This window comes from Melospiza georgiana, chromosome Z, assembly GCF_028018845.1.
Source record: "Melospiza georgiana isolate bMelGeo1 chromosome Z, bMelGeo1.pri, whole genome shotgun sequence".
Classification (NCBI taxonomy): Eukaryota; Metazoa; Chordata; class Aves; order Passeriformes; family Passerellidae; genus Melospiza; species Melospiza georgiana.
Window position 1 is genome coordinate 13,500,516 of NC_080465.1, and position 17,288 is coordinate 13,517,803.

A 17,288-nucleotide genomic window follows, 5' to 3' on the forward strand; every position below is an offset into this window, starting at 1 on the left:
TTTTTGAAAGGCAAGAGAAGGCCTGCTGGCAAAGTCTTTCTAGAAAAACAAGTCTTTCTAGAATCTCAGTCCCTCATGTCCCAGTGACCTCTTTGCTAACGCTAGCAAGAGAGTTGTGCATCAGCAAGCCAGACCCAGACGTGCTGGGTGGCCTGCACTAGCTGGGTTAGAGCCAGGTGGATGCTCAAGTGGCACAAGAGTACAACAGCAAGAAATGCTGAGTTTGGAGAGGAAGAAGAGTAGACAGGACAAAAGAGGAATCTCAGAGCATTTTTGACAGCAGTCATTCTTGCACTTGTGTCCCTTACAAACTCAGTTTTAACAACCCAGGCAGATGCCTGGGAGCATGCACAAACAGAACAGGCTTTGCTGCTCTGGGAGGCTTTCCCTCTTGTACGGATCCACTGAGTGGCACGGGGGCTGCAGGTAGCTGCCAAACAGCAAAGTCAGACTCAATGCAGCATCCAGAGCCTAGATCTGCCTAAAAACCTCACCCTTTTTGTCCCAAGGTAACTTTTTGCAATGCAGAGAACAAATCTGAAATGCAGACAGTTACTCTAGCATCCCAATGGGAGAGTTTGGGGGTAACATCTGACTCACAGATGTGACGTGCAAAAAATGTTCATTGCACTCTTTTAGTAGGCATGGGCTGGTTATATGTAGATTTGAACCTTTTGTGTTCATGTTTTTCCATGGCACAAATGCTGAGTGGATAGAGGGAGAAAATAATTTCATATTAATAGCTTCAGCTCTAAAATGTTAATGCCTCATGGTCTTCAACCTGCAAAATGCTAAGACTTTTGGCAAAACTTCAATTTGGCAAAGATTTCAATAAAAGTGACTTTGATTTCAGTGGAATTACACTAGGGATCATTAGTGGCTGTTTTCTAGGGCACAGAAGACCATAATTACCCGGAATAGTCCAGAAGTGTTTCACAAGAGCAGGCACATTTACTGGAGGAGGCTGTCTTGGGTCAACTTTTGACCTTTGTTTCTTCTCAGGATTATCATCTCCCTTGAACTCAGGAGACAGAGGAGCACTGCACTTCAGTAAGCTTTGCTTTTAAGGAGAGACAGTACTAATTGCTCCTAAACATATGCAAGTTCAAAAAACACACAAAAAATCTTGTTTAAGGGACTACCTCAAAAGGTAGCAGCACAGCAAGGACTGAGCCTTTTCTCTTGTCAAAAAAAGTCATGACAAGTCTGACAGATGCATCTGGGCCTTAGTTTAAGACACTATCACACTATATATAGGACTGCAAATTATTATTCTTATGAAAAAAGGTTATGGAAGTTGTTTCAAAATTGGCAAGACTGATGGTTAGAACTAATCAACTCACAAAACAGGGAGTGAAGAGGTGGCATGGAGTAAGCATAATGATTTATGAAAAGGATGCTAAAAGGTTTACTTGCTGTAATAAAATGTCCTCTGATACTTAAACTTTTGATGCAACATTAAAGCAAAATGCAGCACTAACAGCAAAGGTTTCTTTGCTTATACAGTATTAATTCTACTGTGTGCATTTGAGAAGCTATGCATTATTTCCTTGCTAGCACTAAATGTAAACAGCTTAAAGCCCTCCGGCTTCACTGTCCTGAAGCATGCAAGTGGAATAAATGTAAGCATCTAATAAATGTTAGCATGTAAGATTGCAATGCACCACTTTTATCTACCATTACTGTGTCTGCTGCATTCAGACATTTGGCACAATTTCTTTCTGTCCTGTCCAACAGTTTTCACTTATTTATGTCCTCCCTATGGTCTGTGCACATAACTGTGACCGGTTTTTTTCAGTTTTTGCATGATGCAAAACTGATGCAAATTCAGTTGGTTTTCCTGTGCTTGAACAAACTAAATGAAGTGAAGCTGCAAATTATTTCTACAATCCCAATTCTCAGTTCTGCGCAGAGAAACAAACCACCTGAGAGCACTGGCAACTTAGAGGATCTCAAGCCCAGTGCCCTTTCCACTTCAGTAACAGAAAGCCTTTTTAATGATATGATCTAATTTCTGCTGAAGGATTTAGCCCTGAAGAAATGGTTCTCTTGCAGTAAATGAAGGATTACTTATACCAGACAGTACATAGCATAGCTGCTGCTCTCTCAGTGAAGGGGTTCTTTCTAAAAGTACAGCATATTCACTGTATTTGCAGTAGTCACAATATTCACATATTCCAGTATGGCAATGAGCAGTACAAATACCTGTATTTTTGCAGTAGTGTATGTTGCCACTCTCAGAGCTCTTTATCATTTGGACAACAATAACAATCATACAGCACAACTGTAGTGCACGATTGTTGCCCCACTTCTCTGTTGCATGTTGCACTATGCAGAGAAGAGTTAAAGCTCATAGCAGACAATGAAGGAGAAACAATGCTGAAATACTGTCTTGTGGCTGTTTTAATCACAGGCTGTTAAGCAAATGCACAATATTGTTGAACAGGAGTAGCTCATACAGGTACGTATTTCTGGGCTCCATCCTCATGCAAACCTTAGTTTAGCACACTTGGGAAGCACCTCCTATTCTTCCTGGGGTAAGATTTTGCAAGATTTTTTTAAGAAGCATAATCCAAATTTCATAGCTATGGAGGACAGATGGTAGCAAACTCTCTTTTGTTTCCAGTCTGCATCTGGCTCTGGTTTGCATCTGTCTGGGTTGCTTTGATGTGGGCTGTCTTATACCCAGGAGCTGTGCCTGAGTACCCAGCACAGCTCTGCCATCGCCTCACTACCCACCCTTGGTTTCATTATATGTGCCAAGGCCCTCCCTACGTGTTTGTGATGAAAATGCCTCCTTGGGAAATGTTTGCTCAAAGCAGGTGAGAGGTTCTTCCATCCCTGCCCACTGCTTCTCTCCTTCAGCAGTTATGTGGCCGGGAAGAAAATGCTTCCTGCACAGCAAGGTTGTGACCAGCATCCCGTGGTGTATGCCTGCCTGTTAGCCTGTTGTATCTGCAGTCAGTGCATAAATACACACAGCCTCAGCAGCTTGGCAAATAGACTCTATGCAGTTTAAGAAATACATTTATAAATGTTTCCATTTCTCGGTCCTCTTGTCTGAATTCCTCAGCATAGTATTTAACAAATGTCTTAATTCTCATCTTAAAAAGGAGAGCCAGAAACATCAAAGCTTTCAGTTTTCCTGTTTCAGATAAAATATGCTGACATTTCACCCAAGAGGGAAGATTTTTAGTAGATCATAGCATTTTTGTCTCTAAATATGTCTTTTTAAAAGCCCATTGATGCTTTCCAGTTTCAAATTCATGCTATTAATACATTAAAAAAAAAAAAGGCTTTAGGGGAAAGAAATCATGTGATTTTGTAGCTTAAGTGTTTCATATAAGCAAAGACCAAAACAAAATCTGTACAAAATATCTTACTTTTAGTGTACAGCAGTTGTACTGTGGGGACTTGCTTCTCTGTGTGAGCATCAACATGGACTCTCTGTAAAACCACATTGAGAAAAGCCTCAGTTTTATCTGTTCTCCTGGAGTAGGAGAGGAGTTAGTGCTAACTTAATGTCTTCAGTGCCAGTGCTGTCCAAGCAGCACTTTGTCAAAGCCTTTATTTATTTATTTATTTATTTTTGCTGGAGCCATATCCGATCCAGGTTTAAAGCAGAGAATGCTGTCTTCATCTTTAGAATTTGGTCTTTAGAAACTTAGGGGTTTTTTTCCAACTGAGTGTCAGTCAAGATTTCTGATTCAAGACCACAGCTGAGTAAGACGCATGCAACGTAGTTCCTTGTGCAGCTGGTCCACGTTTGAAAGGTAAGGCAGCAATTTGCTAGAGAGCAGTCAGCCCTCACTGGGCTTTGCACTGGATCTAGCCCAGCAGGTACCCACTGAGCTGTGCTATTGAGGCTTTAGAGGCCAAAGGACACACTGTTAAAAGTTTAGCCTCTCAAGACCTGTAAATCCATCTTTGTCTCACTTTGTTTCTTTGTACATGTGATGACCCGAGAGTCCTCTGCTGAGGGGACATTTCTATAGCATGGTGAGTTTGAACAAGGTGATGAAAATTCTGGCTGGTAATCAGCTCAGCTGAACACAAAAAATTCACTACCAGCACATGAAATGTGGCAGAAGGTACTAATAGATGGTAGTGCCAGGACAAGGAGTAGCAAACTGCAGAAATTGTGGCTGGAGATAGCCGCTCATACTGTTTTGGCAACTAACAGCTTGGAAGCCATGAGCAAAGCTGAGTTAAAGTGTGTCACTAGCATCAGCAGGTCTTAGCTGTTGGACATGGCTGCATGGGACAAGAGCATGAGACCTTGTCTGTTATGCAGAAGTCCTAATTCACATAGAAATCACTTTAAATCCGCCTAGACATCCTGTCATGCACAGCACAGTTAAAAACAGTGAAAGCTTGAGTAATTTATAAAGAACAATTTGTGTGTGCATTTGGTATTGCTTTATGTCTGCTGCCTTACTAAAATCTAATTGCCTGACATCAAATAGGTCATGGAGAGACAAAAATAGTTTGTGCATAGATACTATGTCTATATATATACACACACACACTCAAAAACTAGCAAGAAAACCTAGTCTGTCATGTCAAAAATGTTTCTATTTTAGGCAAGGTTTGAAGCTTGCTGTTGGTGGTAAATGTTTTCCCTTTATACATAGTTTGCACAAGTCAGGTTCTATTCCAGCAACAACCATGGCATTCAAAAGACATGTACAGCATGTTTGGACTGCCTCTGAAATCCAGTTTCCTTGAACTGATGATTTCCTGATTAACTCCTCTTTGCAGAAGAGGAGCTGGTTCCTTGAACTAGCATTGCCAATCACTTTGCAAATTCAAAACCAAGCCTCCCCTTTACTAATCAATTAAAAGGGAAAGTTTGGATAGTCCCCTAGATTACCATTTTTTCCACCAGCTCAATTTTCTTCTTGCCAAGGGGCAAAGTCCTGTTTAGCTTTGGGCTCCTGGTGTTCCTCATCCTATCTGCTGCATTCCTCTGTCATATTTAGACCAGACAAGGAGCATAGGCATGTATGCTGTGTAAAATATGCCTTCTAACCAGCCCACCTCCCCTGGTGAACTAGCCTGGAAAAGCTGCAGCTGCGTTAAACAGGAACCAGGTGAGGTTGTAGCCACATTTTCAGTGCAGAAATCACAACAAAACTCCCAGGAATAATTCTGTTGGGTGAAGGATATTGATGCTTTTTGCAACAGCGTTGCCGTGTCCTGGCAACCCTTCCACAGTTTCTGAAAGACTTTTGTTCATTTGTTCTAATTTTTGTATGCCGAAGAGATGATTTGCATGCTCATGTTTATGTATATGTGTCTGTCTGCCTGTAAATATATGGAAACACATGTGTTGTATAAATAGAAAACATCTTTGATTGATTTAATAGTAGACTAATTTTATACTCCATGAAAAACATTACATTTAGAGCACACTGATCTTTTGTTTTTAAAGCTTTAAAAAGTTTATGACTTTAGTCCTTCTAGCACATTATTTATACTTTATTAGTCACAAGAAATCCACACTTCAGTTCAAAAATTTCAGTTCTTGCAGGATTTGCTAATTGGCTAATTTTAAACTCTTGTTTTTATTAGGAACTAAAAAGAACTTCATGTTAAGGCACTGATAGTAAATAAATTGTATACTGTGAAACTGACACTTCTTAATGTGAAAGACCTGACATCTAAATAAACAGCTGATTGTTTGGCTGTTATCAACTGTCTGAAGCAGTAAGCAGAAATTCAGTGGGGACAAGCTAATATTCATAAGCAAAGACAGCTTCTTCTCAATCTTCAGATAGTTTTTGTTCAGTCTATACCTAAGATACGGGATTTTTTTACATTGCAGTCAAAAGCTCTTCGGGAAAAATGGCTGCTACAGGGAATTCCTGCTGGCTCTGCAGAAGAGGAAGAAGCCAGAAGGAAGCAGTCAGAAGAGGATGAGCTGAAGGTGAAAAAGCTGGAAGAAAACATACACAGGTAGGGACAGCTTCCTTTAGCTTTGCCTAAGAACAGTCACTCTCATGAAGGCAGGAGATTTTCCTTGCCCATGTCCCCATCTCTGGCAGCAGCTGTGGCAGCTGTCCAGGCAAGACTGTAAAAGGCAGTCACACATACAGCCAAATACACCCAACATTTGTCTCCTGGATGTCCATGTTGTTCAAGATAGAGTCTGTGTGTTATCTTTGTGTTTAATGGACTTTTATGGATTTCTTTCGTGAGGTAGCTAAACAGAGGGCCAAGTTCCCCCTTCAGGTGCATGTGTATGACTTGATCAACACCCAAAAGATTCTCCATTCCTTTGCACCTCCTACAGCCAAAATGAGTTCGAAGAGGGAGAGCATCCTTTTGCACTCACTTCACTGGTGCAAATGACTTTTTGAAATGCACCAGCAGATGCCACCAGCAGATCAAATACTTACTGCTGTCAGAAGGCAAGGTTTGGGTGTTAGAGTGATTTCCTTTTATCAGTTTCCCATTGTAGTCTGAGTTGACATTTGTCCTCTTTTTTGTTGTTTTTTTTTTTTCCTTATTTCATTACAAACTAAGGGCTCTAAAGGAATAAAGGGCTCATAAGGAAAGTAATTTTAATCCTCATAGGGCAAATTCCAGAGCTGCTTCTTCCTTTTAGGTTATGTTAATTTAGAGTTTTTTCAGCTAGCAAAAGCTGGTGAAATTTGGCAGCACAACTTTTACAAATATGTCAGCTGAGGCTACAACAGAGAAAGGGGAACCCAGCAGTCCAAGGGTTGAGGTATTCCTATCTGGGGAACTCAATTTGCCTTATGGCAGGCTACTTGTGAAATTTCTTGGAGAAGTCAATGAGAGTGTTTCTCTGGGGATATAGACAAGCAGACCAACCCTAAGCCTGGATAATGCTAAATAACTCCTATGTGGAAGATATTGATCAGCATGAATGTAAGAGTTACCTCGTGCTACTGGTCCTTGTCCTGTGATTCATGTTAAATGAAACTGGTCTGACAATGTGTATTGTTCTTTTATGTTTGTGGTAACAGAAGGCAAGAAAACTTTTTAAATTTCATATGATATCTGATATTTTACTTCATAAATTAATACTATATATGGAAAGAATACATGGACTGTGCTTCAGAAATATGTACTGTAATGCATATTTCATCTAGTGCTGAAAGATGCTGAGCCCTGACCACATCCAGCAAAACATGTCAGAGTGGCTAATTTCAGCTGAGTTCCACCACTGAAGGCAGTGAAACCTCTTTGTTTAACTAGTTCAAGGTGTAGGATGAGGGACAATGTAAAACCTTGGCTCCTATGGCTTGCTTTTTTGCTTCCTTAACTGCAGACATGAAATCAAAAATGTGAATATTTGAAAGTAAAAGAACTCTCTTCTTCTATGACTACTTATCTGTCAAATGACAGGTTTCTCCTGAGTTGAGGTGACATTTGTGTGATGTCACCTAACAAACTTAACTTCCCTCTTGTCTTTCTAAGGGAATTCCAAAGCCAGTAGAAAAGTAATTTCATTTAAATGAGAAAATATTACATCTGAACTGTAGAGATTAGACAGCAGAGGCTGAGGTCATTAATCTAATTACTCTTACATCCATGACACCATGGCATATCCAGAGCCCATCAAAATAGGCTAAGAAGGTAAATGGCTGTAGAAGGACGTCAAGCACATTATCCTGAGGAATGAAGTAGAATGGATTCATCCTGAAAGTATTTTTCTTCCTGTCTGTGTACTACATTTTCCCTCCACATTCCCAGGAGAAAATCAAGGGGATGGATTACGGGGGCATTGTTCATCTGTTCATGTTTGCAGGGAATCAATGGCCCTTTGGAGGTCCCTTCTGCACTATCAGGGGGAGCCCTGTAAAAAAGCCCAAACCCTGTCAACAAAGGTGACAGAGGACAGACTGAGCTGGTTCATGAGGAGGATAGAAAATTACTTCAAGACCAGCCCAAAGGCTGATTCCACAGGACTGTGAAACCACTGTGCCATGCAGCTTGCATATTCATTAGTGTCACACTGCATCATATGTGCAAGCACAGAGCAGCTGCAGAATCAACATGTCTGAGAAAAAGTATTGGGACATGCATACTGGAAAAAATACAAAAATACATAATATATTGTTAAAAATTTATCCTTTGCATTTCCTCTCGGATCAGGGTGAAGCTTACTTGTGAGGAACAATGTCCAGCACCTGCTGGCAGCCAGTATGCATGACCCTGCTTTAAGAATGGGAGTTCTTCCCTTTTCTCTGACAGCAGAGCATCTCGTCATCATGACAGAAAGCACCATTTCTTCTACACACACTGAAGCACTCAAAAGAGCTCCTTTCTCATACCCCTGCTTTTACTCCATGAACTGCAGTGGGGCAAGAGGAGTATCTGTTGTTATTTGCAGGCCAGCTGTACCAGTAGGTCTGAGAATCTCAGTGACCTGTGGTCCTTAGAAGAGAAAACTGAGAGTGTTTGAGGCCAGACTAGCATTCCTAAATGAGGATGTAGCCTCATGAAGGTGGGCTTATGTAGCTGGTGGGCTCATGAGGATGTGTGCTGTCCAGAAAAGACCAATGCCTTTTGGAGAAACAGTAAGGCTAGCCCTAGATTTGTGGATGGTCTTTAAGGCCTTTCACATCACACAAATTCTTTGGTTGGGTATTGCTCACTCTAGATCAGTTTTAAGTGACTTTCTCACTAAAATAATACATTTTGCAAGATGTAAACATGGTTCTAATGCTTATTCTTAAGATAGTGTAACCAGTTCTCCTTTGTGTGGGAGGTGTTTAATTTCAACTAAGGCAGTAAAAATGTATAACAGTACAGACTGCTTCTTATTTATTAGACTTCTGTGTTATTTTATCATGATACAGGAAATCATATACTTCAACTTGTAGCTTGCAAGGATATGTGCATGACTCAGCTTAGACATGAGTAAGTGAAGTGATTTAATGAGCCTCCTCATCTGCAAAGGCATTTTGAAGAGGAATGTCTACATTACTCAGCATTTTTGTGCACTTCATGTTAAGCAGTGGAAAAAATACCAGCATCAAAAAAAGAGGAATAAAACAGAACAAATAATGAAATGCAAATAATTTAATGCTATTATAATGCTGCTAGTTAACATCAGGGGGGCACAGAAGTACACAATGTACATATAAGTTAAAAAAAACAAGCAGTGCAAGATTAGGACAAGATGCTGGCATATGAATGGTGTAACTGTGGATTACAGGCAGAACAGTGATTTGACAGCTGGGATCAGTTTAATATGTTTAGAACCCTTGTAATCAAGAATGCAAAGTGAAAATCAAGGAGTCAAAATAGCTGAATTATTTTGGTCCTGGATTTCCAGCACTCCTCATTGCCTGACTTCACTCTTCAGAAAAACACAAGATACCTCATGTAAAAATCCTTTGTCTCTTGCATTTCTTTTAAAAAAGTGGTTGGTCCAGTGGACCTAATGGAACTTAAGAAGACAGAACCCCTTATTCAACATTCATGGAGTCTTTAGTGGACTGGATGTCTGTCACTAGTGATATAATGTTGCTAAATGTTTGAAACCTGGCAGGAAGACTAGTGGCAGCATTGTGTCAATGTCAGGGTGAAGCCAGACATGGATATCTCTTCACACAAACTTTAAAGTTATTTAGTTTTTTTCTTATAAAGATCCTGGGTCAGTGGTAGAGGAAGGCAGATATTTCTGAGTTATCTTTCCCATTGTTACAAGGTACAAAAGTGATCCCGTTTTTTGCAGCTACCTTAGATTTGAGCAAATTATAGTAAAGGAGTCAAAAATTAATTAAAAGCATTTCCCTTCCCTTAAACTTATTCTCCAAATCACAGACCTGAAACACATTATTTGGGATAGCATTGATAGAGATTTCCAGTAACTTCCACAGACATACTTGTGATAGTGTGTAGTAGGTGAAACAAATGCTTCAATGTGTTGCATGCCTCCCATTGTTTGGGGTTTTTTATCACATGATGGTCTGAGTGTTTTGCAGCAGTGGAAAGTGAATGGAAAGTTGGGATTTGACATCTGGATATTATACAGGTAATATCCACAAAACAGAGCAGCCCACCCAAAGCCTGCTATTCCTTCACAGCATTTCAAATGCCCCCAAAATTCTTTTGTTATATTAGATTAAATTATAGCTCATAGCTGGTGGCCTGTGTTTACTGCAAAAGATGAAGGGGTTTTGTTGCTCTGAAGCTTTTGGGTAGCATGGAAACAAGAAATACACTATATCCCCCTGCTTGATGATGAACACTTGCATGAAGTACCAGGGGACTTACTGTCATTCCTGGAGTAAAGAAACCCAGTGAAATAAATGTTCAGCAAAGTGGCATATCCCTCCAGTAATCAATAGGGCATTTGTTCACCTTGGATGAGGAGGTGCCCAACGACTCCAAAGAGTGACGAATTATTCTTCTAGCCATTTTGGACGTGTGCACCAGGCAGACACTTTAAACCAGTGGATTCTGGATCCCCAAAATGTACACACAAGAGCCACTTGTGGCACTTTGGTGCTGTGACAGCTCTTGCAGGTGAAGCAGTGCAGGAAGAAGCCAAGGAGTAAGTGGATCCCTTGCTCTGTGCTCAGGACTTATGCTTGCAAAAGCCCTTTGGGGTTGTGAAATGCTTCACCTTTCTGCATGCTGGTGATAAGCCTTTGCTGTATCACCTCTAGGAGAAAACTTTTCCATGGTGGTCCAGCACACAGGGAGAGCTCCAGTGTTGATGATGGGAAGGTCTGTGCTTTGGCCCATAGGGCAGGAGCTCTGTCCTGAGGCAAGCACACCCTTGATGGTTCTTGCTATCTTGCAGATGTGGGCAGGTAGAAAATGTATGCAAAAAATCTCTCCCTCCCAGCAACTCCCATCTCAGAGTGCTGAACTAAAAGATGCCTAATGAAACGAAGTGCGGGAGAAGCACAGCTTCCAAGAAAAACACTTAACCTGAGAGACCAAAATAGATGTTGTCTGTAAGCTTGCATGACGCAAAATAGATGCTGACTGTAAGCTGAATAAAAGCTTACCACCTCTCCCAAGCAAAAGGTGCCTTACTGTGCCCTCTCTTTTTCTACTGTCTTTGGTCTCTGTCTGCTTAGCAGTATTAGACATAAGTCCAAATCTAAGTGGAAGCAGATGCAAAATATGGTAGAATTTCTTCAAATATGGAAGAAACATTGTCTTCTCCTATTACTGCAATTGAATCTTACAGGTAAATGCTTAGGTTTGAGTTCTGTTAGAGAAGCAGGCCTAGGCCATGAAAATAAAACCCTCCCTAAGCTGAATTGATATGCAGAAAAAAAATCTTAATATATCTTATTAATAGACTATGAGTGCCTAACAGATCTGTGATGCCAGATGAGGTGTGTGATAAAATCTCTTCTCATGAAGAGTCCAGCATATACAGATTCATGGTTCAGCTGAGGTTGTTGCAGGCATCCATTGTTTAATTTCTTTCTAATGCCAATGTTTGTTTCCTGCATCTTCTTTCCATGATAAAAACCTAGTATGTTTCAGACTGGGAACTCTGAATCTAACTTAGTCTATCTTGCATTGTCACTTACAGTCTTTCCATAATAGAGAGAGAGAGAGAACTTAAGACAGGTGCAACTGCAGTCCTTCAAGAGAAGGATCATCTGATGTCAAAACCAGCTGCCCAGACCTCCCCTGTAGCAGACAGTGTATGCTGGGACCAGAGATGCCATAAACCTCTCCCTAGCCTGATCTCAGCCATTTCCCTTCAGTCTTAACCTCCAGAGAGATGTGAGCAGTTCCGGAACTTATGCTAGTGCAGAGAACAGTGTGTCTTATTTTGCAACTTCACATTGATGGCAGATGGAGAAAATTATCAGGAGCATTGTTATTCAGCATTTTTGGCTTTTACATAGAATGCCAGATGTAGGCAAGCCTTCAGTCCACCTCCATATGCTTCCCATCTGAGCAGTTCTGTTGGGTGAGCTCTGTAAGAGTGAACTTGCAAGAATATCTCGTCATGGCCATGCAGTGTCTTCAAATTCTTCTCACCTTGTGAGGGAACACCAAGCTTTCTGCACAGGAGTAGCTGTTCATCCCCAAGCCTTCTGTCTAGCTCTCCACTAACATTGATCAACACCAACTCTCATGTGCTGCAGGTCTGAAGATTCCAATTTCAGCAATCCCTCAGAACAGTGGTTTCCAAAAGAGCACAACATTCACCTCCCATTGTGCTCTTGATGGGGTTTATTTATTATATATGATACATTTCTTAGAAAAACAGAGACCAAAACAAAACCAGACAAAAAGCCTAACAACCAGGAAATTACAGGTTTTCAAAGGAACCTGTTTTGCAGTGTGATTAGAGAATTTCTCAGAACTGGCATGATGATGTAAGAAAAGCAATGAGCAAGGGGTGGCTGGGTGGCAATGGATTTGAAGTTTTTTCATATGGTATAATATATTCAGATGTAACACTTAAAAAAAAGAAACAACAAGCTGACACTAAAAATAATAACACAGCTTACTACTTCAGCTCTGAAACTCAACTCAAAATAGTAGAATGCCATGCCAGTGCCTTAACAGTTGCTTAAATGCTGGTCCTCTGAGTTTAATAGTAGCAATCTCTGGCTCTTCCACAACTCCTAGGCATTGCTACCTCATAATAACTTAATTATTCCTATGCATCTTACAGAATAGAGAAGAGGATAGACTCTTCAATTGGAGTACAGACTCCCTCCACACCAGCTGTGTCTGCTCTCCTTAAATATGTGTACCATACACAGATCTTGATAAAGACACCCATTTGCCTAATTTGAGAGCCAGATATAAAAGAAATCCCAAAACTCTGCCTGTACATAGCAAAGTATTTTCCTCCTCTAGTGCTTCTGACACTTCACCCATGTCAGTGTGCCATAGATTTAGAGACAGACTCCCTGAGAACAGAAGCGGGCTGTCAAGGTGTCCTGGCTTCAGCTAGGGTGGAGTTAATTTCTTCTCATGGGGTTTCATCTCCAGCTGGGCTTAAAACCACCACACAAGGATGCATATTTTAGGCAAGATAACAATTGTAAAGTGCCATCAGTTTCAATACCAGCTCGCATGCTTCACCTTCTTGTGAAAGGGGCAATACCTCTAGGTCAGGTTCAGCAAGAAAAATGCAATTTCAGTGACTGCAGCCTTTCAATAAAATGGACATTTTGTGCAAGGCTGGTTTCTGCTCCCATACTAGATGAGACATAGTGAAATATTATTAGGTTAAAAACTCCTGAGCCTCCTTGGCTTTAACACTTCAGAGTTAAAAAGTGCACATCTCTTAATGTGATGGGGTTAGCCAGGTGGGGAAAACTCTTCCTTAGGCATGCATTATCTTATGTATTGAATCACCACTGATGCAAAGCCATCTAGGATCCTGACACCTCTTTTGAGCCTAGTAGAACTGACAGGGGTTTCCTGAAGCAGTGAACTGTGTTATAACATGAAGTGTGAGAAACTGTTGAACTTCATTACGTCCGAATTAAATATTAATCACGATCCAAATGGGACAGTTTCATGGAGTAAAACAAAACTGACTAGAGTCCATTCTTTTCCTTGTTATGCTTACTTTTGTTGAAATTGTCGGGTTGGTTTACTTTCCTTGTATGCCAGCCCTAACACAGCTGAAATACAGGTGAATACAGGTGAAACAGCTCCTTACACACAGTTGGTTCATATAGCACCTGGAAGATGACAAAAATAAAATTGTGGAAATTCTATAACAGGAAGACAAGTTTGTGTGAAGGTAACCAATATGTGCACAATCTTTAAAGACGTGACAAACCAGGAGAGTATTTAGAAAGAGAAGGCAAAGAGTTAGGCAACAGCATGAATTTGTTTTATTGCTTTACAGGATCATTAGTCTCTCTCCAAATTAAATCAGAGGACTTCTCTCTTCCCTGCCAAATCACTCTTTATGTGCTGGACATAAAGAGACCAGAACATCCAGTGTGTGTATGTGTAGATAAAATTCACTGTGCATGCAGTGTACATGCACACATGCTCACACATGTGGTCACAGAGCCTGGGAAGACACAGGTGCAGTTCTAGTCCTCAATATTTCATTTTCCCAGAGGGCCAGGTTCATCCTGTTGAGATCTAGGAGCTTAAATAAGTCACCTACATTGAGCCACCATCTCATTTGGCCCCCATGCAGTCAGAGGGAGGAACATCACCTCTGTGGCCTGTGTAATGCTCTCTTGCTCGACTTCACGGGGCTCAGTTAAGTGCCTCAAGGGCAATGTGTGTCATTTAAGCCTTGATGTTTCTTCCTGCACAAGCACCCTCTACCGGGCCCCTGGGCACTACCGTGATGCAAATATTCATCCGTATCATTATTTACGTGTCTGGTGCCTCATCTGTTTGTGACCCCGGGCTCTGCCCTGTCACTCTGGCTGATCTCCAGCACTAACACGTTCTTCTGCAGAGCTGGACTAGTGCTGACTAGGTGGAGGTGGGGCAAGGTGCAGTGTCTGGAGCCACCCAGTGGGCATTGGTAGTCTGAGCCTCGGTTTTAAAAAATCCGCAGTCTGAAAAGCATGTCACCTTCCCTTAAGGGTGTTTTAACTTCTGCAGTACGTGAATCCTAAGGCAAAATGTAGAGCTAAGCCCTGTCCTGGTCCATTGGAGGCAAGCAAAGACTGGATGTGCAGTACGGAATCCTGATTGATAAGAAAGGGGCACATGTAATGAATTTCATTTAAAGAATTTACAGTTAAAGAAAAAAGTCCCAAGGCATGTTCAGGCATGCTCAGGAACAGACAATAACGGGCTTGCACATGTATCATGGTCTCACTTTAAAAATGCAAACGAGCTGTAACAGAGAAGCTCAGTGCATACCAAAAAAACTGTAGACACCCAAGAATACACCTGGTGCAGTCAAAGTAACAGCAAGGGACATTGAGAGCGCTTGGACCAGCATGTTACAAAGGCAAAACATGCTCATTGCCATGCACAAACACAGGCTTGCAGGTTGAAATGCTATATGGCTCTATAGGGTAAGATACTGAGGAATCAGGCCCCAGCACCAGATTGCAGTAAGAAGTCAAAGCACAGAACTGACTTGGTATGACATGTGCACAAGGGCAGCAGAATCCATGGGGGAGAGATAAGGACTAATAAGTGGAAGCAGCAAGAGACTTTACACAACATATCCACATGGATTAAAATAATTTAAAAGTAATACTTTTGTGGCATCTGCTGTGACCTGCGAGGACACAGGGGAAAAAGGACTTAACAAAGATGTCAGGAGTACTTTCAAGCAACAGAGGAGGGGAAGACAAGGAGGAAAGAAAGAAAACTCAAAAATTTTGCTAAACCAACAGCATAAAATATTAGTTGAAGCTCTGATAAAGCAGAGCTTTACCAAGGATTTCCATGTAATCAGTACCCAGAACTGCAGTTAGGACTCCTGAACAAAGCATGTTGTGTGCTGCGAAGTTTGGTCAGCAAAGCCAAGCAACTGCAGTATTGGATTATGACTTTAGAACATCATTAATGTCTTAGAAAAAATACTTGAAGTGAAAGGTAAATTCTAGTTTACCAGGCACTGGAGTCAGACCTGGACAATGTTCATGCTTCTTTTTAGAAGTCCTTCAGCCAGTGAAGACTATCTGATGTACAAGGAGTCATAGCTATGAGACTGGAAGACAGGTATATACTGAAATTGGTCCTCCTCGGTGCTACCTATGTAAAAGAATCTGTGGACAAGGGTCTGATATGCTCTAGGTGCCAGTAACATGTCTCTTCTGGGGCTTAAATGGGGATCTGTTCCCCCTTCTCTGTAGCTGTCAGTCTGCCTCAGGACACATTCACCTAAATACAGTACCAGAGTCCTAAGAAGGCAAGTAAATTAAAAAACAAAGTACTTGTCAAGGAAAAGACTATCTGAAACAGATGAAGCTGATTCTGAATAACTGGATCACTGGTGAAACTTCAAAAAGCCGTAAAAACATTTGTTATATTGTAAATGGTCTGAAAGACCTGGCAGAGCAATACCAGGTTAATTTCCCATTCCCAGAAAAATGCATTTAGTCTTCACATGAAAGTTTGTTAAATTATGCAAACTCTGTTCTAGAACATTTTTATTAATGCAGCTAAACAAGCAAATCTTCCCTTTGTGGACTGATTTTTTTACCAGCAAAAAGCTAGGACACTTAAATGCAGTGACTTCTGTAGGCAGAGGTTATTGTAGCCATGTACTTACCTCTCCACTAGAATACATACTGAAATAAAATGTTATTAATAATAACCTACCCTCTAGGCAAACCAGCACATCAGTGGGAAAGTTTGCAGTCATTGCTAGTGGAGAGAGTCATGGGGACCAAGTCTTTGCATCCTGCACTTGTCTAGACAATGTAGGCGGTGCAGAGCATTTCTCTGGGAATTTCTTCAAGGAAAGTAATCAGCCATAAGAGAATGAAGTGCAGAATTACCCCTGGGTTAAACTCTTACCTCTGCCAAAGGCTTCTTGCATTATTTTAAGCAAGGTATTTCAGCAGTTCTTCCACATCTCATACTCCAGTATTCATTTGTGCAATTATCTTTCTCACACATTTAGTATGATGTAAGCTCATCTCTTTGGTACAGGAATTGCTTCTCATTTATGAAGAGAATTTCATTGCTGCCCCTTAGAATACCAAGTGAATGTTTGCTCTTCAGAATTCTTCACTTTTTATCTTTATTTTGCAGTGGCAGCTGAGACATAGTGCTTCTGAAGACATGGCTTGGGGTGCCTCAGGCCCATGGTGTGACACACCTGCATAAATTAAATAGCTTTTGTTGGTAATTCCTAAAGGAGTTTTATTTTTTAATTCAGCTGTCAAAATCCAGTTCTGGTGGATGACTCTCTTTAAAATGATGGTGGTTTTCTTATATTTGCTCATTAACCACTGGGCTTTTTTTATTTCTTCTTTTTCTCCTGCTGTCACTCTCTATATGCAGTGAGTCAGGAGTCCAGGATTCCTACTGGATCTCCAGGGGGGTTGCATAACCCACCCCATGCTGTGCACAGTAGTATACTCTTTGCTGCAAAAACTTTATATGCATGTCATCAAGGCAAGCAATGACAAGAAAAGGAAGTGGGGACCAGAAGCAAGGACTAGAGCTTAGGTTTTCCAAGCTGGAGTGATTTCTCAAGTAGATAAGTCTATAACCAACTGGTGGACTCAAATTTTAGCAAAGGTCTTTAACACCAGAGGAAACGTTCATTGTCTACAAACAGATACCAGAGAGAGAAAGCAATTCCAGCTCAGACCCCGATACATTTGATTGTAGCTCAGGGAAAATGTCCTAAATGATGGAGTTAT

General features: G+C 41.0%; 1 protein-coding gene across 5 annotated transcripts in view; it reads left to right on the forward strand.

Moving 5' to 3' along the window:
- Positions 1-17,288, forward strand: part of PALM2AKAP2 (PALM2 and AKAP2 fusion) — a 267,455-nt gene that overhangs the window by 59,632 nt on the left and 190,535 nt on the right. For all 5 annotated transcript variants that reach the window (XM_058043266.1, XM_058043271.1, XM_058043267.1 and 2 more), the window contains one exon: positions 5,828-5,958. In XM_058043266.1, coding sequence (XP_057899249.1) covers positions 5,828-5,958 — 131 coding nt within the window. The remainder of the gene's footprint in view (positions 1-5,827; positions 5,959-17,288) is intronic.